The sequence below is a fragment of the Peromyscus californicus genome, unplaced genomic scaffold, assembly GCF_007827085.1.
Source record: "Peromyscus californicus insignis strain IS unplaced genomic scaffold, ASM782708v3 Scaffold_15__1_contigs__length_86483966, whole genome shotgun sequence".
NCBI lineage: Eukaryota > Metazoa > Chordata > Mammalia > Rodentia > Cricetidae > Peromyscus > Peromyscus californicus.
Window position 1 is genome coordinate 47,583,172 of NW_026294447.1, and position 20,508 is coordinate 47,603,679.

General features: G+C 38.9%; 1 protein-coding gene across 7 annotated transcripts in view; it reads right to left on the reverse strand.

The window, feature by feature from the left end:
- Positions 1–20,508, reverse strand: part of Eml5 (EMAP like 5) — a 115,352-nt gene that overhangs the window by 28,685 nt on the left and 66,159 nt on the right. For 6 of the 7 annotated variants that reach the window (XM_052738733.1, XM_052738732.1, XM_052738737.1 and 3 more), the window contains exons 20-27: positions 20,294–20,421; positions 15,116–15,257; positions 9,045–9,197; positions 7,842–7,973; positions 5,835–5,923; positions 4,695–4,871; positions 2,382–2,583; positions 1,635–1,761 (exon numbers count right to left, since the gene is read on the reverse strand). In XM_052738733.1, the coding sequence (XP_052594693.1) occupies positions 1,635–1,761; positions 2,382–2,583; positions 4,695–4,871; positions 5,835–5,923; positions 7,842–7,973; positions 9,045–9,197; positions 15,116–15,257; positions 20,294–20,421 (1,150 nt within the window). Of the gene's footprint in view, positions 1–1,634; positions 1,762–2,381; positions 2,584–4,694; positions 4,872–5,834; positions 5,924–7,841; positions 7,974–9,044; positions 9,198–15,115; positions 15,258–20,293; positions 20,422–20,508 lie in introns of those variants that run through there. The other variant, XR_008218341.1, reaches the window with a different exon arrangement.

The window sequence follows — 20,508 nt, forward strand, 5'->3', positions numbered from 1 at the left end:
ATTAGTAGAGATCTGTTTCTTAATTCTTAATATTTAATTCTTGATTATGTTATTTAGAACTTGAAATAATCCATAGATAAGGATTATAGCTCTCATTCTGCCTGTGACGAACACAGGTTGAGATGAATATTTTTTCAAGGTCACACACCGATACATGGCACAAATGGGTATTTCAGCGTTTTGTCTGGCTCCAAATGTATGAACTTAGCACTAGACACTATCTTCTAGCAAGTTGCCTCACCCTGGAATTTTAATACTCGTATTCAGATCACAGTATGAATGACTTTCCTAACAATTTTATACTTCTCCTCTTCACCCAGAACAAAACGCACACTCGGCCTCTGACTCTTCTTCAGATGACTGCCCACCGTTGTTACCTAGGCTGTTTTATGGACAAACTGAGTACCTGAAGCAGAAAGGAGCTGCAAGCCTTCCCTGGGAATACTGCCAGCAGTGAGTCCTCAGAGTGCCTCGGGGGCTCCTTCCCCATTATTAGGTGCGGTCACCCCTAACTTCATCCCCGGCCCTGACTATTTAGGCCCTCATTTCATGATTTCATGTTTTCCATCAAACACGAACTTCTCATGGCAAAGTTTCCTTCATGATAGCCGTCTCTGGAAGTCGCTGCTACCCCACCCACCACTACCTCTGCTTCTCACTGTTTCTGGACAACGTCTTTTATTATTTCCTAAAACCTCTTCACTTGTGGAGTCTACACCATAGGCTTGTTTGTTCTGTTTGTGATTCTGAGACTAGAGCCTAGGCCTGAGGTGTGCTGGCAAGTGCTCTCTCACTGAGCTACACATCCAAATCCCAAATGCCTTTCACTGTTCTCCATCCTTGACTTGGAATACACTTGGCCAAATTCCCTTCTTAGCAAAGACTTTACTAGAGAGTTCTCTGCTGGGCTGGGGAGACAGCTCCGTCAGTAATGTGCTTGCCTCACAAGCATGAGCACTTAAGTTCAATCTTCAGAACCCATGTCAAAAAAAACAAAAAACAGGTGTTAACCCTGAGACTTCCTGGTCAGTCAGACTTGTCTACTTGGGGAATTCCAGCCCAGCGAGAGACTTTGCCTCCAAACAAACAAACAAACAAACAAACAAACAAACAAAGGATGGCTCCTGAGAAACAACAGCCAACAGCCACGCTCTGTCTCTGACCTGCACCAGCACTTGTGTTCATTCACAGTTACGCAAACATGTACTTGTATGTGCATACAGAAACACACAAGCGTTTTCTTTTCATAAAATTGCTCTGCATGTGCTGATTCTATATCAAGACCAGTAATTTCCATTAAAGAAATTCCACTTCAATTCATCTTTTGGGTAAATTTTTTGAAATAGTAATAGCTGATCCTTCATTGAGGGCTTTTAGAGACTGAGTCACACCTTATCTCCTCCCCAATCTATCACACACTTATGAAAGTCAGAAAATAATATTAATCCAATCATAGTAACTTTACATATAGACAGTGTAAACACCAAGAGTACTGAAGGATATTTTCTAACAGTGGTTCACAACTGCAGAAATGAATACTACTAGTAGCTTCTACAGGAAATCCATTTAATTATATTATTCAATTTTTTATATCAGTATCATTTCTCTTATCTAACTTTAAACTTTCTTATTACCTTTCATCAACTGATGGCTCCTTTTGCTGCAAATGAGGCTTGACTCCCAGCATTGGGCGAATATTAGTTGATAAGGCTCTGATGGTGTAACTAATTTCATTCTCTCTTGTCACATCACTGTCATAGCCTAGCATCAAAACAGAATGTTACTAAGTGATAATAAGGTGATCAATTACATTCTTATAAATTCAACCTCTTCCAACAGTATAAAATAAATTGTTAAAGCCACATTACTAAATATGCTACTAGAAAAATTTATGTGAAGACTATTTAATAATACATAATGATATTTACTAATTATCACTAACTGTACATTGCTACAAGCTACAAAGATGAGTTCAATCACCTCATTTTTATTAAAAATATTATGTACATAAGTGCATAATTACGCTAATATATATCTTCAACTGTTAAGTGTGGATGATTAAATTATTCATCCTGTGTTTTTATAATTACTGATATTACTGGCATATTAAGAAAACAAAAATTATCTTAAAATATAAAGCTCAATAACATAAAGGCTTTTAATAGCACTTAAAATATTATTGGCTGTCTTACAGATAGTGACTATCTAAGTAATCAATACATGCCAGTTATAAATCACAAAAACAATTTTGTTGTAAACTGACCCAAACACTAATAACACAATTGTTCAAACACTATTATTATTTATTTTTAACTTCTGTAGTTTAAATCAGTAGAGCTATTTTTTCTATATTTTTGTTTAAATGTTTTAAAATGATATACCTCCATCTTCTTCAGAATCTATATCAGACTCTTCACTATCACAAGACTTTTTTTCTCGATAGCTCTCCATTTCGTTTGTCCATACCATTAAAGACATATCTGCACCTCCCAGGGTAACCAGCATGCTGTCATCATAAGTCCAGCGAACATTTGTGACATGTGTGCTATGAGCCACATACTTCTTAAACTTTGCAAATTTTCCCTGAAAATAAAACGAATTCAAACATTCTTTCTGAACTCTAGCACTGAAACTTTTGTTTTTAAAGTTTGATATATATCTCTCTATATATATCTATAGATATCTATATATCTATAGATATCTATAGATATATAATATGTACACACACAATCATATGTCACTTCAATTCACTGTGCTTTCTTTGATAAATACTACATACACATAGTTTGTTTCTTTCTTTTGTCCTCCGGTATTTCACCTACTAAGTAGGCAATAGGTACTCTACTATAGAGAACTTATATAGTAGAAGAGTTCTACTATACAGAACTCTTAAGTTATAGACCTACGAAAGATTAGTTATGCAAGTAAATTTGAGATCAATAAACTATAAGCAGGTTTTAAGTGAACATCTTCTCAAAGTTGTTAAAATAAAGTTTCTTAAGTAAAAAAGCGTAGGTGTCAGGGAGGTGGTTCGGCAGATAAAGGTGCTTGCTGCCAAGTCTGATGGGAATGTGATCTCTAGGAGCCTACTGGAGAGGAAGAGAACCAACTTCAGCAATATCTTCAGACCTCCATGCGCCATGGCACACACATGCTCACACTACATACATACATATGTGCATATATACCCACCCACCCCCCACATTCAAATAAATTAAAAAAAATGTGAAAACCTTATTTAAAGTAAGTAAAACATAGTGAGTAGCAAAATCAGTGAGTTTTCTGGGGGAAAAAAGACAACGAAAATTAGAGGGCTGGTGAGATGGCTGAGCAGACAAAGGAGCTTGTGGCCAAGCCCAGTGACTGGAGTTGAATCCTCACAAGCACTTGGTGGAAGGAGAGAACCGACTCTCCAAGCTGTCCTCTGGCCCCCATATGCATGCAGGCCAGGAGGCACATATGCTTCTCCCCACAAATAAATCTAATAAAGACCCCCCTTTTTTAAGTTGAGGAGGAATCTGTCTTCAAAACATAGAGTTTCTCTAAGATTGTGTGCTTCTTGCTACAGTGAGCTCTCTCTCCCTTCCTCTCCTCCCTTCTCCCATCAGGGATCAAACAGGCTGCATAAGCTCCATACTGTGATCGAAATCCCCAGGTCTGGGATGTTTATTTGAGTGCCTGAGTTCCCAATAAGAAGTTTTAAACCTATATTTTCATTTCAGTGAGTATCTAAAAAAAATGCTGATATGGGCAGCTGAGGTTACCATGAGCCAAATACCATGATATTATTTTAGCATCCCACTTCAAATTTTGTTTATGTTCATATTGATGCTAGATTACAATATATAACTTAATATATGATAGTTAGGAAGTAAATGCACTTGTACTATACATACAAGTTTTATTTTTGTAGTAAGCAGAGCCTGATGTTTCACAGTAGTGTGAACAGAGGTTAGTAAAAAAACGAATTGAGCTGGGCGGTGGTGGCGCACGCCTTTAATCCCAGCACTCGGGAGGCAGAGCCAGGCGGATCTCTGTGAGTTCGAGGCCAGCCTGGACTACCAAGTGAGTTCCAGGAAAGGCGCAAAGCTACACAGAGAAACCCTGTCTCGAAAAACCAAAAAAAAAAAAAAAAAAAAACGAATTGAAAATTAAACAACACAGCCTAAGTTATGGAGCACTGTAAAGAATCTGTACTATCTGGTTTCAGAAAAAAAAAAACATCACATTAAGTCAATGTTATTTAATTTTATTTAAATATTTAATATTTAATTGCCTTATTTTATAATATAAAACCTACATTTATAAAGCTTATATTGACTCCTAATGATATATATTTAAGTTATATCTATACTTATAATTAATTATAAAATTTATTTAATAGTGGCTAAAGAAATGTTGAGGGAAGGATATTTGTTTATTTAATAATGAAAACCACTATACAATATACCATATATAACAAGGCACTGTATAATACATAACATACAAACCAAGTTACAGTTTAGTAAACTATAATACTTATTTTAGATAAAAGCTATAAATATGATGCCAAGAATAGGGAACACAATTCCAAACCTCTGGTGATACAACATTACTTACTATGTATGCATTATTAATATTAAAACAGTGAAATTTATATTACCTTCACCATTTTCATTACAATGATCATTAGATAAGTTAAGAAAAACACATACTTTAGCTGGGTATCTAAACAGCTTCACGAATCCCAAATCATCCCCTGTGGCTAGGACCATTTTGTCACTGGTGAGACAAGAGGCAGTTACATCTGTGACTTCTCCAATTATTGGCCAAATTCCCTCACAACATAAACCAAGTACACTTGTCCATGATGCCCAACTAATTTTTTCCACCTAAAAATATAAAAACATGCTGTAAGTTTCTAATACTTAGTATGGCAAGTCTGAACACTTCTCTATCACTGTATAAGATTTAACAGGAAAACTGCTAAATCCTTAGTTGGTTGTATAGTTCCCCAGCCCCACCACCCTCAGAGAATTGAATTTCAACATAATATTATTCAGGACATACTTGCTATATACATACTATGTGTCCTAGCTGCTGAGCAACAGTGATAAGTAAAACTGATTCTTTCCAAAGATTAGCCAAAACAATGCTTACTATGCATCTAAGTCTCTATTAATGTATCATAAACATATTTTCCAAGCAGTTTAGAAATTAAGAACTCTGAGAGACTCTTTATTAAGCCCCTTTCACATTAAATTTGCTGAGCATCTCTTCCTAGGTCATGCCAAATTAGTGATATTATCAGACACAAAAATTGAGAATAATACTCTTTCCTTCCTCCCTCCCCATCTCTCCTCCACCCCCCTCTCTCACCCTCATACATACCTGCCAGAACAAACATCTTAGGTACACAGTCTTCAAAAGATGTCATACACACAGTACTTCAAAGGAGATGGCACATCCTCTATTACCAGGGGATGCTTCTTGTCCTTTTAGGACAGTGATTTGAGTGCAGCTAAGTATACAAGTCCTTATATTCCTTTTATTTTCTTTTTTGAGACAGGGTCTCACTGTGTAAACCCTGACCAGCCTAGAGCTCACTCTGTACACCGGGCTGGCCTTGAATTCATAGAGATCCGCCTACCTCTGCCTCCCAAGGGCTGGGATTAAAGGTAGGCACCATCAGGCTTGGATTCCTTGTTTTAAAAAGTCTCTTTCCTTTACCCATCTAGGTATCTATGAAGCCCAATAAAACAAACCCACCCACAAACCTATCCAAACTGGAGGCCTCAGCTTTCCAACCAATGTCAATCACAGAAGCATCACTACAAGCATCACCATCTTCCTACCTCCACACTGGGGATAGTTTGTTTTTTTCCTCTGGGAGCTTCAAAGAATAGCTGCTCTTTAGCACCAGTGTTGACCTGTAAAAGCTTTCCTTAAAAGAAAAAAAATTAAAGTTACAGATATATTAAACACATAAATACAAATATCGTGAGTCTGAACTGAAATTCTCAGAAAGAAAACAAAACGTAAGAAGTGGTACACATCTCATAGGCAGATCAGAACTTGTGCAATTCTCTAGGGAGAGCGGAAATTTTCTGGTCTGGGGACAAGTTATCATGGGTTAGCTTTAGTCCCCTAAGTAGTCATTTACTACTCACCTTTGCGTGTGACCTAGTATGCTTGCCACTATTAATTAGGTAAGCCCTTTTAGAATATTCAGAGCCCTAGCTTCCACCAACCCAAAGACTAATGCTTGCAGCCAGCAGCTGAGGCCTTAAACAGAGCTTCCTCTCTGCATAACCCATCTACCTTGTCTACACACAAATGTATTTTTTAAATGTCTTGATTTATAACTTTCCTTGCTTTTTGATTATGAAAACTTCATATAAGTGTTACTACCTTGGAACATGGTATTTGGGGAACCTGAGTCTGTTTTCCTAGGCCATGGCCACTCATATTTGGCTCCAGAACAAGCAATCTCTTATACCCTATGAAGTGACAGCTATGTTTCCATGTATATTTATTTGTATTTTTACAGGAAAACTTAAGTTTGAGGCCTGTAATTTAGGCCATTCAAAAGGCTGAGACTAGGGCAGTGGACTCACAAATTCAAGGACTGCCTGGACTACAGAGTGAATTCAAGGCAAACTTTTGGGATTAAGTGAGACCCTGTCTGAAATTAAAAAATCAGAAATGGGGTAGGGACAAAGCTCAGTGTTAGAGCATTTGACTAGCATGTGCAAGGCTCTAGGTCAGCTTCCTCTATCGTGAATATATTAACATCATTGCATCCTCTTAATTCCCATATAATCAAATAATTTCATTCATAAAAGGCTTATTTTTATGTTGGCAGATAGATAAAAACTATTTTAGTTGCTATTCACATTAAAAAGAAACTTGACACCAAGCAGTGGTGGTGCACGCCTTTAATCCCAGTACTTGGGGGGCAGAGGCAGGCGGATCTCTGTGAGTTCGAGGCCAGCCTGGTCTACAGAGTGAGATCCAGGACAGGAACCAAAACTACACAGAGAAACCCTGTCTTGAAAAAAACCAAAAAAAAAAAAAAAAAAAAAAAAAAACTTGAAACTTTTTTTTTGTTAAAATTGCTTCCAATTTTTTTTTTTTTTTTTTTTTTTTTTTTTTTTTTTTTTTTTTTTTTTTTTTTTTCGAGACAGGGTTTCTCTGTGTAGCTTTGCGCCTTTCCTGGAACTCACTTGGTAGTCCAGGCTGGCCTCGAACTCACAGAGATCCGCCTGGCTCTGCCTCCCGAGTGCTGGGATTAAAGGCGTGCGCCACCACCGCCCGACTGCTTCCAATTTTTTAATAGTACAAGTGAACCATTTAAGGATATGTGAGAAGTCTTAAGTTATAATAAGAACTTTACAAAATTGAAAATGTGAGATATCCTTTAAAATGAGGGCATTTAAAATATTTAACATTTGTCCAAAATTTTCAAAGCATTATATGCTATGCATTCTGCAAAGAAGTACTCATTGAATACTATGCCATAAGATTACGATGATTTTTAGAAAACATACAGTATATTAAGTAATGGAAGAAGTACTTTTAAAATCTTCACTAACATTTCTATTTCCAAATTTGAAATGTGTGAAATTCACCTGACAAAAATCAGGACATTATGGATAAATTTCTTTCTCATATAAAATTTAATTACTTTAAAATTAACTTCTTAACATCTACTGTACTCTCATCTGACAGACATTAGATGAACTACTGAAAAGTCTAAACTTCTACAGTGTTCACCTTGGACTGAATCATGCCTGTTCCTCTAAAGAGCTACACTAGAGTACATGAAGCTCTTGTGAATATTAAGTCACGCACAGTCTTACCTCTAGTGTCCCAGTCAATGTGGGTGATGTAGCTGGTAGCTCCTTTGCATATTCCCACTCGTTTGCTACTCACCACATTGTATATATCTATAAAGTTGTCATGGGATGCCACAGCTAGGTATTTCCCAGAACCTACAATGGAAACATTGGGAGGCGTTTTTAACTCCGCAACTACAGGTAACTTTACTTATCTTTTGGGGGAAATCTTAAGGGTCCCATAAGTTACATTATAATCAGACATAAATGTTGATATCAAATGACAATATATTTCTTCAAGAATATTAATAAAAAATGAAGTACATTTTCTTAGTATACACATTAGTTCAGTGGACAGAAAATTCTAAAGAGTCATGTATGATCCAATTTTAATACAATCAATCCTTCCAAAAAAATCCTGCTAAGTTTGAGAGGAAATGGACATAAATCAACATAAGAAATTTTGTCTTATCATTAGTAATTCCTACATCATAGTTGGCTCTGTAGTAGACAATGAATCAAAGAACTTGGTGACCTAAAGTAATGCAATTTCAAAAGCATTACGATATCAAAAAGTAGTTATCTGGCTGCTTTGATTTACAAACATGAAAACTGAAGTCCATCTAAGTGTCCTGGCCCCAAGTCATTTGGAAAATTAGTGGCATAAGGATTAAGATTAAACAAGACATTTGTACCTGCCAAGCACAGGGCTTTCACACCTCACCCCGCTGCCCAATCAAAAAGTAAAACTCTGGGGCTGAAGAGGTGGTCAATGGTAAGAGTGCTTGCAATGAAAACATGAGGATTTAAGTCTGGCTCTTCACACCCATGTGAAAAGCTGGGCATGGTTATACCCTGTGACCCCAACGCTGTTGGAGATAGAGACAGGAGTACTGTTGACCTTGCCACGTAACCTAGCTTCGAGTTCAGTAAAGGACTTTGTCATAACGAACTAAAGGGGATGATGATTGAGCAGGACACCTAACTCTGTCCTCTACTAGTATACACAGAACACATGCAAATATACCACAAACTGAAAAACCACATTTGGCGCACACACACACACACACACACACACACACACACAGAGTGAGAGAGAGACAGAGACAGAGAGAAAGAGACAGTATGGCCTGAAATAAAGTAAGTTAGAAAATTATTACACATTGATACATTTACTCACTGCTAGACGGGTGCTAATAATCAAATACAATTTCAATGCAATCTCACCAGGTGAAAACTGGATATCTGAAATAATATCTTTTCTGTGGTGGAAGGACACAAGATCCTCCAGAGTGTCTGCATTTGCCATTAAGAAGCTTCCATCGTTGAGACCTACAGCTAAGGCTTTTCCATCAGGGGAAAAGCAGCAGCACCTCCCACCTGAAAAAGAAGGAAAGCATCAGGGAATTTCTTGTCACATACACATGGTTAAGGTATGTGCTTTAAGGACCTCTAATTATACAGAGAAACCTGTATTTATTATGGCCTCAAATAAACATAAAAGAAAGTCAAGAAATTCTGCTAAAACAAACTAGCTTCTAACCTTAACAAAAACGTAGTTATTTCACTTAACACAAAGGTGAAGAAAAAGAAAGAGAATTTTTTTTTTTTTTTTTTTTTTGGTTTTTCGAGACAGGGTTTCTCTGTGTAGCTTTGCGCCTTTCCTGGAACTCACTTGGTAGCCCAGGCTGGCCTCGAACTCACAGAGATCCGCCTGGCTCTGCCTCCCGAGTGCTGGGATTAAAGGCGTGCGCCACCACCGCCCGGCAAGAAAGAGAATTTTTAACTAATAAAAAGCCAAAGACCTAAGTGAAGATTGGGGGTGGGAGTGGGAGGCAAGGCCATCTTTGTAAACAATGCTTCCGAAATTAAAAAGGATACTAGGCAATTATTAGTTTAAGCTAGGAAGATCTGTTTCAAAACTATATGTGAGTAATAGTAATACTGTTTATTATTAATGATGTTACTATTCATTTCAAAAGGGGCCAGGCTACATTGATAAATATCTCTTTAGATAATAATGGGTTTAACCTAACAGCAAGACATATGGCAAGTATAGGCAAAACCCTAAAGCATTCAGAACTAGCATATAATCTGAGGGAGGGATGAGGCTGTTACAGAATGAAAAATCAGACTGAACTGGGAATAAGTAATCATCTAATTATCAAGCATACACTGGTAATGAAGAAATCTAGGAATGATGGCTGCAACTTAAGAATCAAGAGAAAGTGATGACCTAGAGCGAGGTGGCAGTAGTGAAGGAACGAACAGGAATGGGCTAGTATGGAGACAAACCTGGTAGGACTTGAGTAAGGGCTGTGGAGTAAGAGAAAAAGACAAAGTCCACATCCAACAGTCATGTCATTTACTGAGATGGGTACATGTGTTATGTACCCCTTCAGTTAAGGGTGCCTAGAAGAAACTCAATGGAAGACATGATGAAAGCCATCTGCCATCTGCTTGTCGGGAGGACAAGCTAGAGGTACAAACAGGGGAGGTGACAGTATGCAGGTGGTGGTTATAAACATGAATCTGGATAGAATTTGTCATTTATTACCAGCCAACCCCAAATCCATTCTTCTTTTCCATGCTATAATATAAAGCTGAAACCTGTAGATACTTTTGCTTTGTCAGCCAACTTGATTTTGGCCAAGAACGGTACTGTGGCAGGAAAGCCATTAATGAGAGACTCTACAGATAACACAGTCATCTCCTTTGGGAACTTTCCACAAGCTTTGTCCAGGAACCCCAAATTGCTACTTGACATGACATAGCTGAAACCTGTTATCCTGTGACCTGAGCCTCTGGCCAAGACTGTGTTGGTTAGTTTGTCAACTAGACACAAGCTAGAGTCATCTGAGGAGAGGGAACCTCAACTGAGAAGATGCTGCCATCAGATTGGCCTGTGTGCAAGCCTGTGGGGGCATTTTCTTGACTGATGATTGACATGGGGGGCCCAGACCACTGTAGGTGGTGCCAGCCCTGAGCAGGTAGTTCTGGGGTGTGTAAGAACGCAGGCTGAGGAAGCCAGGAGGAGCAAGTCAGTAAGCAGCACTCCTCCATGGATCTTGCTTCAGTTCTTGCCCTAACTATCCTTCCCTATGGACCCCAGCTGTGAGCAGAAATAACCTTTTTTTCTCTCCAGGTTGCTTTTGGTCATGGACTTCATCACAGTAACAGCAACTAGACTAGGACAAGAACTGAATTTGATTGTTCAGGACTGCTCTTATTTACTTGACTATGATTTGCACGGCCGAAATCATACAACTGGAAATTGCATGCACAATGGGGCTCATATGGTCCCCAACACTGCATAGCAGCCAATGTGGACTGCCCTCCTTTTACATGGTATGAATTACATGCCAGGAAACTGCACACAAAGCAGTTCAACCCAACCACACAAGGACTTTAAACTGCAGACATCTTCCCACAGCCTTATATTGCAGATAGTATTCTAGTTTCTGCCCAGTGTGCTGCCCTTGCCGAATATTCAATACACTATTCTTCCCATTGCACAATTCCTTCACTAGTGGAGTCCCTGGTCCACTACCACAGGGAAACTGCAAGGCCAAAACTCAAGAAAGGGACTTTGCTTCTTTCTTCGAGAGTAGTGGGGCCAGCAGATGGATTTATAGGGACTGAGGTGGGGCTGTGGATGACTGTGCTATCACAGCAGAAGCTTTGCTAGACTGGCCATGGTCCACACACTCTGGGAAAGTCCTTCACCACTGGCAGGAGGCACAGGGTGTAGTGGCATCAAGGCCCTCTCCTCGAAGGAGATCTGAATTCCTCCTGAGAAGGCTGGTGCTTCTTCCTGTTCATTCCTTTGTCATTGTCCACTGTCCTTCCAGTGCATCTGCTTTCTTCACTCATTCCTTTAGACCCTCCAGAATCCTCTCTATGCCTTTTAGTAAATAACTGCCTTTTACTAGTTATCACTTTGTAACCTTTGACCTGAGCAGTCTGAGTCCTTGCCCATGAAATGCCAGAAGTTGAAAGCACACACAAGCACCACAGTTAGCCAAGTTATCTCCAGCTGCTGACTGGGATGACTGTTTACTTAAGGCCTTGGGGAGCTCAAGTGGCTAGTGCCTATGAACACTGTGCTGATGATGATTACAAGAAAGGTAATGTGCAAGACATTCTGAACACATGAATCATTTATAGAGAGAAGCAACCAGCTCAGGTCTTAAGTGTTCAGCACTAGCTGGAATTATTAAAGTTCCCATAGCAAGTTTAAAAGCAATGGTCCATAAAAATTAAACACAAATTTAACTTTGTGGATAAATTATAATGTCAGTTTAATTACACAGCCTCACCACATTTCTTCTATGAAAATTAGGACACTGAAATGGGAACTCTGAAATTTGGATGTGAACATTTGGTTAGACTGTGACAAGATTTGAGATTTCAAACTTGCACGTAATTCTAAGACTCCCTTGCCAACACACGTTTGTTTGTTTCGGTATCTGAGAAGTCTGACCTGGAGCAGCTGCTTTGTAAAGAAATGCTCATCTTTCTGAGGAACTCTCAGAATCACCCTGTGTCGTCTGTCACTAGACTCACAGCTTGAGTCAAAATAAGGCGGTCTCTAGAGCAGTGCTCCTCAACTGTCACAACCCCTTTGGGGCCAAATGGCCCTTTCACATGAGTTGCATACCAGATATCCTGCCTTTCAGGTATTTATATTATGCTTCAGATCAGTAGAAAAATTACAGTTATGAAGTAGCAACTAAAGTAATTTTACGGTTGGGGGTCACCACAACATGAGGAACTGTATTAAAGGTCGCAGCATTAGGAAGGTTGAGAAGCACTGCTCTAGAGCAAAGACAGACAAAAAGATTTTCATGTTTGTAAGCCACAAAATAACCATCAAGACGGTTCAACTCTGCTATAGCAGTACAGTGGCCCAGATGATACCACACAGGGGGCATGGACGTGATTCGATTCAACTTTATTCTCTGCTGAATGTGGTGGTTCGGTATAACTTTAGCACTCAGGAAGCTGAGGCAGGAGGGACAGACAGAGAGAACAAAACATCCTTCATGACCAGAAGAGAGGAGGAGGCAGGCTCAAGCTGATGCGATCCACAGGTTTGAAGCAGGATACCAAAACAGGAAACATTATGGGATCGTGAGAATGAAAAGGGTCCCTCGCCACAGAGTCCCCTTGAAGCCTCTTGCCAGCTAAGAACTAAAAATTCCAACACAATGGATCATATTTGCTCAAAAGGCTGTCAACATAGAGACAATGTTTCTTTTATTTATAAATACTTTCAAATAAGAATGTTAAAATACCAATGAACTAAGTTTAAAGCCTAAGATGGTATGATCTCAACTAAAGCTTTATTTACTGTTTTCCCAGATGCCTCTGGGAAACTCAAACAAGACTATTGCTTCTACCTTCCTACATCCCTGTGACCTAAACATTTATCTTATGGATTGTTATCCTATCAGGTCCCTTGGGAATCTCCCTATGATTATAACATTTCTTAGCAACTCTCTGAACATAATAGCTTCAAACTCTCCAAAATGGCATATATGGTGCTGAAAAAACAATGAAATGTAACTCTCTTTGAGAAAGCCCACAAGCATGCTCTTGAGTGTGACTTCCAAACTGCCCAACTCTTAACCCCCGTGCTTAAATCATACTAAAATCTCTTCATAAAACACAACTCTATTTCATACTAGCTCCTCTTAAAAACATTTTTTTTTCCTGTATCAGGAATGTGTGAAAAGATTTGTGCCACCTATTCATGTATACTACTTCCAATTTCCATATCCTTCTAAGCCTTGTATTTTATATGCCATTTTGTTCCCGGCAACGGGGACAGAGAAACAAAACTCTACACTGTCACCCTTGGTAGCCTGAGAAATTATTTTCAGAGACGTCTACTTGGGCAAACCCATGAATATTGGCTTTGATGCAAAAAAAAATGACAATTATTAAAATGAGCCAACAGATTCATTAATGGGTGGGAGAGAACTTACATAAGGATAGTTCATCCCTAGAGATCTACAGTGATGTGGGGCTACAGAGAAAGACATGGAATGACAGCAAGAATCCAAAAACAGAAATTCCATAAAAATTCAGAATTGATTTTAATTAAAAACTAAAACTACAGGAGACTAGAGCTTTTGTTTTGTTTTTGCTTTTGAGATGGGATCTTACTGTACAGCCTAGGCTAGCCTAAAACTTGAAGTCATACCACCTCTACTGAGATTACAGGTGGTCAACAGCATTCCAGCAAAAGAAGCTGTTAATAGGAACTTTCCAATGTTTCAAGTACAAAAGGCTGGTAAATATTCAGAATATATTCATTTCTCAGACTTTCAAGAGCATAAACATTAAGCCATATTGTATATCTATACTTGTTTGCTCTCTGATTGCTATAAAATTGAGTCATTTGTCAAATTTTTTTCTTATGAGAGCCTACTTCCATCACTGTCTCATAATTAACTCCGCATGACATCAGTAACTAATTATATTAACTTAAGCAATTGTCACAAATACTACCAGGTGTTATGGCTCATACCCTTAATCCCAGCACTAAGGAGACAGAGGCAGGTGGATCTCTGTGAACCTGAGGCTGGCCTAATCTATACAGAGTTTGAGGCCAGCTAGGAAGACATAGTGAGATTTTGTCTTAAAAAAGAGAAGGTTCACACATATCCCTTTCAAATTAGGAAAACAAACTTGCTCTCTTGAACTAATGCTGAATAAAATAAAGATAGCTAATCAAGAATATTTAAATCAAAAGTATAGAATCATGAGTTCTGCCTATAACCTAATGCAAAGAAGTACTCTTAACTGGCAGACAATTTTTCAATATTAACACAAAATAAAAGATCACAAACTCAGGAAGCATAAAGCAGGACTGATCCAAGTAAACCCAGATACATGTCCAATGCTGTTAACTACAGAACTGTAAGGAAAAGCAAAAGAGAGCAGTAGAACCTGAATAATACCACCTATACCAAGAGTTCCGGAAGCAATTACTAGAATTCAAATCTGAGTCAACTAACAAAGTAAGTTCATACTATAGGACCAGTGAAGGCAATACTTCACTCCAATTGGTATTACATTGTTAAAGAGAAGTTAAACAACAGTAATAAAACTGAATAAAATCACCCTGCCTTGAACATGCCCCATGACCCTGCCCATGGAATGTCATGAGTTCAGCCCAAGGAAGATGAGGGAATTTCCAACAATCCTTTACAAGGGACAATCTATGGCTATTTGTGAATGTCAGAAGACTGGGACAGCTTAATCTCTGTTGAAATCTGAGAGCCTCTTACCCTTTTTCAGTTTCCGGACTGCCAACATACAATGACTAGGAGAGAGATCCCATATTCTTAAGGTTTTATCATCACTTACAGTAGCACAGATGGGCAGGTAAGGATGTGTGGCCAAACCCCACACCTCTCCTTCCATGTGTCCCTATAAAGAAAACACAGTTAATCTCAGCATACTCTGAAAATACATATATTACATGAGGAGTTCCATAGACACACTCCATTGAAACTGATAAAAAGAGATCCAAATTTAGTAAAGGCCTGACATGGTTTCAAGGAAATAGAACAAATGAAGGAAATTTTACTAAAGAAAACATGTTGGAATTTGGTCAAAACAGTGATGGCATATGTCCTAGATTCCAGTCCCTCTTCCCTGATCACGACCCATCCACATGGAAACCAACACAGACTCTTGCAACCGAGAACACCTGGCTTTGTCCCCAACTCCTGGTTGGAGGGCCAGCTTCCCAGGACGGGCAGCGTATCAGTTTCTCATCCTGAACCAGCTGCATGTTGGAGGATAAATGCTTGATGTGCACAGCTGACAAGTGGAAGCTCCTTTTTTCCCAGTCCCTATTCCAGATGTCAAATCCACCTTGAGTGCAGTGCTACTGAGAACAACGAAGCCCCACTAGAACTCAAGAAGACCCGAGGTCACTGTCTCTTCTCCCACTGCAAAAGAGAGCAGTAGAACTTGAATAATACTTCCTAAAGCATTTACTTCCTAAAGCCTGCAAGACTCAGAGGGCTTCTCCCCTTATACTCAACTCCAGAGGACCCAAACACCTTCTCCTGTCCTCATACTCAACTCCAGAGGACCCAAACACCTTCTCCTGTCCTCATACTCAACTCCAGAGGACCCAGAGGCCTTCTCCTGTCCTCATACTCAACTCCAGAAGACCCAGACACCTTCTCCTGTCCTCATACTCAACTCCAGAAGACCCAGACGCCTTCTCCTGTCCTCATCTCAACTCCAGAAGACCCAGATGCCTTCTCCTGTCCTCATACTCAACTCCAGAAGACCCAGATGCCTTCTCCTGTCCTCATCTCAACTCCAGAAGACCCAGATGCCTTCTCCTGTCCTCATACTCAACTCCAGAAGACCCAGACACCTTCTCCTGTCCTCATACTCAACTCCAGAAGACCCAGACGCCTTCTCCTGTCCTCATCTCAACTCCAGAAGACCCAGATGCCTTCTCCTGTCCTCATCTCAACTCCAGAAGACCCAGACACCTTCTCCTGTCCTCATACTCAACTCCAGAAGACCCAGAGGCTTTTTCCTGTCCTCATACTCAACTCCAGAAGACCCAGGCGCCTTCTCCTGTGTTCATACTTAACTTCAGAGACCTGACTCTGAGATTTTGACTCTGGGCAAACTGACTACTCTATGTTTTCAATTAGCATAGCATCTGAGTTTCCAAACTTGTCCCAATTCCCTTTCATCACAGCCTCCACTGTTCTTGAGAACACATTTAGAGATGACTGTTTTCTGTATTCTGCTGTAAAGTCAGTTTCTTTAAGAAGAGATTAGGAGCTTTTTTCCCCTTGACTTTCTTCTTAAACTATGATGCACTAATTCCCAAATCATTTTCTAAAGCCTGATACCACAACCAGATAAGAAAAATACAAAGCAATAACCCTTCTAAGCAGGAGTACTACAATCTTCTATGATATATTAGCAAACAGAATCCATCACATGTAAAAACAACTATACACTGCAACCAGGAAAGCAAGCTGTCAAACCTCAAAATCAATTAATGTAATAAGTATGATGGAATGAAAATGAAAACACCATGAGCATCTTAATAGACATAGAAAAAACATTAGACAAACCCGTCCTGGCCTATGATTTAAACTACTTAATAAATTAGAAATTAAACCATGATTCCTCATCTTGGCAAAGAGCATTTGTGAAAAACCTACAGTTTCATTATGAAAAACCTACATGCCTAAACTACCATTACCCAGGAAGCTGAGGCAGGAGGATAGCTGCAAATTCAAGGCCAGCCTAATCTACATAGTGAGTTCCAGACAAGCCAGGACAATCTATAAAACTGTCTCAAAATGAGAAAGGAAAGAAAGGAGAGAGGAAAGAAGGGAGGAAACAAAGAAGGAAAAGAGGGAGGGGGAGGTAAGGAGAGACAGAGGGAGGGAAGGAAGGAGGGATGGAGAAAGGGAGGGAGGGGAGGAGTATCCTATAGTTAACATCACACTTAATGGTGGAAAGCTTAAAGCTCTCCTCAGACCAGGAACAAAAGCAGTAACCCCTGTTCTCACTGCTTATATTCAGTGTTACAATGGAAGTTTTAGCCAGGGCAAGTAGCCAAGAAAAAGAAGTAGCCACCACCCAGAACTGAGGGTGAATCGGATGACATGATCTTGCACATAAAACATGGTAAAGGGTCTACTGCAACACTGTTAGAACTAATAAATGAAATTAGCAAGTCTGTAGGCCCTAAGTTTCCATTCACAGGATGTATACAAAATCAACTGCACTATATCCTAGCAAAGAATGATCTGAAAATAAAATTAGAAAATCCCATTTAAAATATCATCAAAAAAAAAAAAAAACAGGAAAAAGCTTAACAGACTAAGACTGTACAGTGAAAAGCACAGAACCTTACTCACGGTAATTTAGGGATCTTAGTGACCAAAGAGCTATTTCGTGTTCATGAGAACCTGACCCCATCAGGACGGGTCCGCAGCCTAATCTCAGACAGCACTGCTACAAACACTGTTGTCTTTAACATCCTGTTAGGATACACACTCCCATGCTCCTTAGTTACTATCAATCTGCGTTTTCTATATTTACGTCACTGAGAGTGTCTCAACACTTTCTTCCTTATTCTTATTTTCTCTTCTAGGTACTTTTTAAAAAGCAGATTTTGTTTAAAAAAAATCTTATCACAGTATGGATAATAATCATACAGAATTTGTAATTTATTTAGATCTCTTATATCTTTATTAAAATTTCATAATACTCTTATTGTAGGTCTTCCATATTTTAACTATAAAATTACTTGTTATTGGAATAACCAGTGAGAAGGATCAGACAGTGATGGTGTATGCCCCCATGCCTGACAATCTGATTTTGATTCCTAGACCCAACGGTGGAAGAAGAGAACTAACACCCCCAAGTTGTCCTCTGACTTCCACCCACATGCCACAGCATGTGCACTGCCCCCAAATCAATGAATACATGTAAAAAAATAATAAAAAATAAAAATACTGGTTATTGCAGAGTATTATTTTATGAATAGCATTTTATGTTATGTTATTTCTAACAATTAAACCTTTGCTTGACTTGTTTCACTGGATTCACTAAGCTTTTACCTACACATTTAGACAGTAAAAGCTAAGGCAAGGCTATCATGAATTCCAATGTCAAGAAGCTACAAAGACATCAAAATCTTACCTTATAATAATATAAAAAAATTAATGAGATGGGTTGGGGTATGACTCAGGAGTAGAGTATGTATTTAGTGTGCACAACACCCTGGCCTAAATGCCTAGTACCATTTTTTTAAAAAGAAGTATTGAGAACAGTTTTACTTAGGAGGCCATCAGGACAGCATCCTGATGGTTACTATGTAAGCAACCTGAAAGCCAACATAAATACTAAGATGATTAATAATACTTCTGCTTTACCAAACAGAAGCCACTGATGGACTCCAATCAGAGAATCTGACAATCTCAAACTGCCAATAACATCAAGCTAAGGTTTAACAATTCTAACCAACCAAATGGATCTCTGTCTTTTGCACCGAGCTGACGAGAGCTTGCTGCCTATACTGAGGCACATCTCCCTAGATCTCTTCTGATTTTGAGTGTGGTCCACTGCACGAATACTTTAGTGCTCAAATAAGTCTATTCAGTTTGTTTTCTCTAAAATGTCCTCTCTTTTAAGGTATTTTCATTTCCTCTTTGAGAATGCCATACAAGTATACAATGTATTTTGTTATTTATCCCCTCTTTAACTCTTCTCAGTTCCTCACCCCACACAATTTTTTTTATCTCAATAGACATCATTTATGATGTCTAAATCTTTTTCTATGAAAATTTAAAAAGTAATTCTTCTATATTCACATCTGAGAGTATTTGCAGTAATACCATCTGAAATCTCATAAACAGGTGGAGTACCATGACTAGCCAGACATGTAATGTATGACCCAAGGGGGAAAATCATGAGTGTAAAGCCAACCAGAGTTACATTACATAGACACACCTCTCCCTCCCTCCCTTTCTCCTTCCCTCCTTCCCTCCCTCCCTCCTTCCCTTCTCTCTCTCTCTCTCTCTCTCTCTCTCTCTCTCTCTCTCTCTCTCTCTCTCTCTCACACACACACACACACACACACACCAGAAACCTTATGATGACTTTAGTATGTTTTTATTTCAAAGGCATATCATGTAAAAAGCTATCATTAGTATTAACTATTAGTATTAACAAGCTATCATTAGTACACGTTTTGCCTTTTCCACAATCTCACTTATGGGGTATTAACAATAAATTACTAAATGAAGCAAGAGCAGTGCTCTGTGTGTGCTCTTTGGTGTCCTAACAAGAATGAAGCAGAGAATTAAAGACATATGTCTGCATTAACAAAGGAGGCAGAAGCAGAGCAGGGGCAAGTAGATCTCTATGAGTTTGAGGCCGGTCTGGTCTACACGGCAAGTTCCAAGTCAGCAGACCACAGTGAGACTCAGCCTTTCAAAAAAGTTTATTTCTGAATTTTCACTAGCTTCTTTTCACTGATAAATATTTTCAGTAATACCATTTCAGTATATAGTCATGCTCTCCTTTTTCACTTCTGTAGGCTATACACCTAAGACATATTTAACCAAAGAGTTTCAGAAAACAAGTATCTTATGTTTAATAATACTCCAAAAACCAAAATCAAACATGAAATGAATGTCTGGGTCAAATAAATAACTAGTTTTTGTCCCATTGATTTCATAATTAGTGACAAGTTTTACTTAAATATTGGTAATAATTCTGTATGAGAACATGTGTATTCATTTACTGACTGCGTCTAGTCACTGAGCTAATTTACTGAGTCTCCATTGGGACATGTTTCCATAACTCATTTGGCACTGTTTTCACCAGCATCAATTTTGCTTCCCATATTCTGAAGGAAACATGACCTGCAAAGGAGGAAAAGCACACATCAGTGTTTAAAGTACCTGCACCAGAAGCGTTATTGGGCCACTTTTGTCCACTTCTAATATTTCACCATTCTTTGTGCCAACTAAAATATGACCGTGTCCTAATGATATGGCACGTATAGATGGGTTATCTTCCAAGAGCAGACCTGAAATGTTAAAGGGACAAGTTGTTGTAGGTATGAAGCTAAGATAATTCCAGAATGTATGCTTTTCCACTAATGCTATTTGGGTGG